The sequence below is a fragment of the Anolis carolinensis genome, chromosome 1, assembly GCF_035594765.1.
Source record: "Anolis carolinensis isolate JA03-04 chromosome 1, rAnoCar3.1.pri, whole genome shotgun sequence".
Classification (NCBI taxonomy): domain Eukaryota; kingdom Metazoa; phylum Chordata; class Lepidosauria; order Squamata; family Dactyloidae; genus Anolis; species Anolis carolinensis.
The window spans coordinates 171,703,580-171,709,579 of record NC_085841.1 but is presented as its reverse complement, the minus strand read 5'-3'; the positions used below and the strand labels follow the sequence as shown (position 1 = coordinate 171,709,579).

General features: G+C 47.5%; 1 protein-coding gene across 1 annotated transcript in view; it reads left to right on the top strand.

Moving 5' to 3' along the window:
• The first annotated feature begins 563 nt into the window (after positions 1-563).
• slc1a4 (solute carrier family 1 member 4) overlaps positions 564-6,000 on the top strand; it is a 46,281-nt gene continuing 40,844 nt past the window's right edge. The window contains exon 1 of the mRNA XM_003215235.3: positions 564-1,233. Within this exon, the coding sequence (XP_003215283.2) occupies positions 710-1,233 (524 nt within the window). The 5' untranslated portion in view covers positions 564-709. The remainder of the gene's footprint in view (positions 1,234-6,000) is intronic.

Below are 6,000 nucleotides of genomic sequence, written 5' to 3'. Positions count from 1 at the left end.
GCAGTAATCTTCCTGCCTAGAAATACAAAGTCTGTCACTGCCTCTACTCTTTCTCCCTCTATTTGCCAGTTATCAATCAGTCTGGTTGCCATAATCTTGGTTTTCTTGATGCTTAACTGCAACCCAGCTTTTGCACTTTGTTCTTTCGGTTTGGCTAGAAGGTCCCTCAGCTCCTCCTCGCTTTCAGCCATCAAAGTGGTATCACCTGTATCTCTAAGGTTGTTCATGTTTCTTCCAGAAATAGCGGGCCCTCCGGCGTGGTAGTGTTTCCTCGCGAGCACGCGCAGCCGGTGACGCGCTCTCCCTTAATCCCCCTCCCTTAGCATCTGCCGCCCGGGCGCCCATTTATGTCCAAGGAGGGAGGAGCCCGCCCAAAATAACCGTCCAATGGCAGCTGGCGCTTTCCCTCTGGAGCTGCCGCTATTTCCCTAGCCGTACCAATAGAAAAGGAGAAGCCTGAGGGAGAGGGAATAGCGGCGCTGCCCTCCTTTCCCCATCCCGCGGTGGTGCCTCTTGACTCCGCCCACTTGGGAGCCGGCGCTTTAAAAGCCCGGCGGGGAGGGGGCGAGAGAGGGCGGGCTCTGATTGGCGGTGGGAAGGGGAGGCTGAGCCCAGAGAGCGCTCGCCTTGCATCAGCCGGGTGGCCCGGCGCGTCCTGCCGCTTGCTTGCTTGCTCAGTGCTGCTGCTGCTGTTCCTCTCCAGAGAAGGATGGAGAAGTCCGACGAGAGCCGCAACGGCTACCTGTCGGGCGCGGAAGCGGTGGCGTCGGGCGAGGCGCCCCCGGGCCTGCGGCGGCGCCTGCGGGGCTTGGGGCGCTTCCTGCGGCGGCACTGCGTGGTGCTGCTGACGGTGTCCGGGGTGGTGGTGGGCGTGGGGCTGGGGGCGCTGGTGCGGCGGCGGGGCACGCCGCTCTCGGCCGCGCAGGTGGCCTACCTGGCCTTCCCCGGGGAGATGCTGCTGCGCATGCTCAAGATGGTCATCCTCCCGCTGGTGGTCTGCAGCCTGGTCTCGGGCGCCGCCAGCCTGGACACGCGCTCCCTGGGCAAGCTGGGCGGCATCGCGCTGGCCTATTTCCTGCTCACCACGCTCCTCGCCGCCGCCCTGGCCATCGCCCTCGCCTTCATCGTCAACCCGGGCCTCGGCGCCGCCGCCCTCAACACGCAGCAGCTCGGCCTCGACCAGGACCTGGCCGCCGGCAAGGAGACCGTCGACTCCTTCCTCGACCTGGCCAGGTGAGTGAGACACCACACGTCCGCTATCATAGGACAGCAGCTCATACAATCATATAGAATCATAGACTTGGAAGAGACCTCGTGGGCCATCCAGTCCAACCCCTGCCAAGAAGCAGGAAACCCCATTCAGAGCACCCAGGACAGGTGGCCATCCAGCCTCTGCTTAAAAGCCTCCAAAGAAGGAGCCTCCACCACACTCCGCAGCAGAGAGTGCTAGTGCTGAACAGCTCTCTCTCACAGTGAGGAAGTTCTTCCTAATGTTCAGGTGGAATCTCCTTTACTGTAGTTTGAAGCCATTGTTCCGCCTCCTAGTCTCCAGGGCAGCAGAAAACAAGCATTTCTCCCTCCTCCGTATGACTTCCCCTCACCTATTTATACATGGCCCTCATCATGTGTCCGCTCAGCCTTCTCTTCTGTAGGCTAAACATGTCCAGCTCTTCCAGCCACTTCTCATAGGGCTTGTTCTCCAGACCCTTAATCATTTTAGTCACCCTCCTCTGGACACTTTCCAGCTTGTCAACATCTCCCTTCAACTGTGGTGCCCAGAATTGGACACAGTATTCCAGGTGTGGTCTAACCAAGGCAGAATAGAGGGGGAGAATGACTTCCCTGGATCTAGACTCCTATTTATGCAGGTCAAAATCCCATTGGCTTTTTTATCTGCCACATCACATTGTAGGTTCATATTTTACTTGTTGTCCCATCTTGTTTGGCCCATCTCTCTAATCTGTTAAAATCGTTTTGAGTTCTGCTCCTGTCTTCTGCAGTATTGGCCATCCCTCCCAATTTGGTGTCATCTGCAAACTTGATGATCCTACCTTCTAACCCTTCATCTAAGTCGTCCATTTTTCCCTTCTTCAATGAGCTTGTTGTTTAGAAATGAGCCTTTAAAATGCTCAGGCAAAGAGCTCCTTGGCCTCACTAAACTACAGGCGCCAGAATCCTGCAGGAGGCAGCTCGTCGAGAAGGTCCTAAGCACCTCTTGTTTCCAATCCCCAAAATTTGGAACAATGACATGCATTTAATAACATATTTACTCAAGTCTAATGCTCACCTGTTTTGGCCGAATTATATTGCCAAAATTGGGGTGCACATTAGATTCAATGGTGCGTTACAGTCATGCACATACATCCACCCAAGTTAAAAGATCCAGAGGAGCCTGGAACCCAGAGAGCCAGATCTTGTGGCATCAGGGCTCTGTGGCACTTGAAGGGGGAGGAGGACCCAGCTGGTGACCCAGTCGTTCCTGCCACTTTGTCACAGATCCTGCCTCCTGGATGGCCCTTAGGACCTCTTGCCCTTCCCTCCCTGGTTCAGTTCCATGTGGTTTCCAACTAGCCCCATTCACAAGGCCTTCCAAACCTCCTCCTTGGTTTTGAAGGCCTCATGAATGTGAACATTTGGGAAACATACGCGGTTAGCAAGTTCACCAGCCCCAACCTAACGGAGGGGCACCACTTCCCAAATGGCCTCATTCATTCTGTCTGCCTCCCTGACATACCTGTGCTGCTGGATGCATTACATTAGAGGACAAATCCATTTTCTGTAATCTGCACCTTCACAACTGAGGTGCCATTACATCTGATGGCGCTTTATACTTTAATAAATATAGGTAATTTCAGTAAGACCTTAAACAAAGTCCCCCATGACCTTCTTGCAAGCAAACTAGTCACATGTGGGCTAAGCAGTGCTACTGTTAGGTGACTGTAATTGGATAAGTGACTGAACCCAAAGGGTGCTCACCAATGGTTCCTCTTTATCCTGGAAAGAAGTGATGAGTGGGTACCACAGGGCTTCAGTCCTGGACCCAGTACTGTTCAACATCTTTATTAATGGCTTAGATGAATGTTTAGAAGGTATGCTTATCAGGTTTGCAGATGACACCAAATTAGGAGGGATAGCTAATACTCCAGAGGACAGGACCAGAATTCAAAATGACCTTAACAGATTAGAGAGCTGGGCCAAACTAACAAAATGCATTTCAACAAGGACAAATGTAGGATTCTACACTTAGTCAGAAAAAATGAAATGCAAAGATACAGGATGGGTGTTGTCTGGCTCGACAACATTCCATGTGAGAAAGATCTTGGAGCCTTTGTGGACAACAAGTTGAACATGAGCCAACAGTGTGATGCAGCAGCTAAAAAGCCAATGGGATTTTGAGCTGCATCAAAAGGAGTCTAGTGCCTTAATTGAGGGAAGTCATGGTGCTTCTCTATTCTGCTGTGGTTAGACCTCATCTGGAATACTGTGTTCAATTCTGGGCATCACAGTTCAAAAGAGATATTGACAAGCTGGAATGTGTCCAGAGGAGGGCAAGTAAAATAATCACTGGAAACCATGAATTCCTATGAGGTGCGGCTTAAAGAACTGGCTATGTTTAGCCTACAGAAGAGAAGGTTGAGAGGAGACACGATAGCCATGTATCAAGATGTGAGAGGATGTCATAAGGAAAAGGGAGCAAGCTTGTTTTCTGCTACCCAGGAGACTAGAACTCAATGGAACAATGGGTTCAAATGACAGGAAAGGAGGTTCCACCTGAACATTAGGAAGAACTTTCTGACCATGAGATCAGTTCAGCAGTGGAACTCTCTGCTTTGGAGTGTGGTGGAAGCTTCTTCCTTGGAGGCCTTTAAACCGAGGTTGGGTGGCCATTTGTCAAGGATACTTTGTGCATTTCCTGCATGGCAGGTGGTTGGACTAGATGGTCCATGCGGCCATCTATGATTTCAGATGGGATGCACACTCTTTTGACTCTAGTGTGATAAGTGAAAGAAGCAATGCCAACTGGCATACATTTTCTCACAGCAGTACTGTTACGCTATCTAACAAAATTTGAAAACAATTCTATTCCTGGTTTGAAAGTGTTATTCCTTTTTCATTGTGTGGTATTTACTTTGAAAGTGGTTGTACTCCAGAAACCTCGATTTTGTGGCCGCCACAAACTATGTTGAATCGGTTGAGACTCTATGATAAGATAGTCATTGAAAAACGAAAAAAGAAAGCCGTGTGACACCTTAAGGCAGTGGTTCTCAACCTGTGTGTCCCCAGGTGTTTCGGCCTACAACTTCCAGAAATCCCAGCCAGTTTACCAGCTGTTAGGATTTCTGGGAGTTGAAGGCCAAAACATCTGGGGACCTGCAGGTTGAGAACCACTGAGTTAAGGACTGTAGATGTATAATGGCTTAAATTGTTAACTGTTTGAATTCTAGTGAGTGTAGCATATCCTCTCTTGGCAGATATTTGTGGTCCCCCTACTCATGCAGACACACACAATCAGAGCCGGTCCAACAATGAGGCGAATTAAGCGGTCGCTTCGGGTGCAAAACATATGGGGACACAGTCGAGACTGCTTTTTCAGTTGATTTGTTGTAAAATATGATGTTTGGGTGCTTAATTTGTAAAATCTTAATGTAATTTGATGTTTAATAGGCTTTTCCTTAATCCCTCCTTATTATCCAACATTTTCGCTTATGCAACACTTTTATTTTTCACTGATTGGTTTGGGGGAGGGTGCCAAAATTCTGTTCGCCTACACTTGAAAAATACCCAGGGCCGGCTCTGCACACAATACAAGGTAGATACAGTAATAAATCACATGTATATGATCATAATTTCCACCTTGTAAACATTTGAGCTTTTTTGTAGAACTTCTATATCTTGTTAATTTTATTTTTCGTCTGAGTGTGTGTGTGTAGACTCTGCCAGCTAAAGGATTGCTTGTGACAAAAACCAGTCGGCTTATGAAAGCACACCTCCACAAATCTGTTTGTCTTTAAAATGCTCTTTGTTTGTTTTACAAAATGGTTTCCTCTTGCATGCTTATTTCACATTTGGTCTCCAGTAGTCTCCCATCTAGGTGTGTTGATCAGATCCCCATGTTGAATTGTTACACTGAAATTGTTTCCGAGACTGTAGGCTTCTCAGGAAATATGCCTACCAGCAGCAAAACACTTTAGCCACGTGTGCTGAATTTGTACTGTTAGCAAACTTGAGATGAATATGAAGGGTTTCTAAGAAAGCCAGGGGAACATCTTATCTGGTTCAACACACATTATTCTGATAACTACATCTGTGTTTTGAGCAGTGCGTGTTCATTTTTAAAAGCAATTAAAATGCCAGGGTAGCACAATGGCTAGCTTTAACTTATTAAATGCAGTCCACACCAGTAGAAAGGGGACAATGTGCTGTCTTAAGAACAGACTTCTAAAAAAATATTTGATTTAGAAATAAAAGACAAAGGAGAGAAGGAGGAGTTCATGAAATTGTGGGAAATTATGCAATATAGCTTCATAATTTAACTATATAAACACAGATGTCCTGCTCCCATGCAGAGGTCACTGGGACACTTAAAACATAGAAAAAAGAAGATGGGTTGAGAGTACCAAATTATTTGATCATCAGATATGAATGTTGCTGCACTGCTCAGTGGTTGGGCCAAGAATTATGTAACATTCTACAATACAATCCCAAGACCAGTTAATACCTCATTTGGGAAAGCATTATATTTTCCCAGGAACAAAACATTGTACTTTGAATTTTCGGACGATGCGGTAACTCCTCCACAGAAGTGCTGCCATGAGAAAAGGTTCTGGATCCTCAGTGACAGCTTAATTTTAATTTATTTGTAAAAGCTCTTTTGCTTCACATGACCCCTTAAGTTGTAACTGGTTGTGGAAGGGAACAGAACATTATTTTTCATCTTAGCTCCTCAAATTTAAATAGGGACATTTGCATACATTGAGCACTTTAATCTCCCCTCAGCCC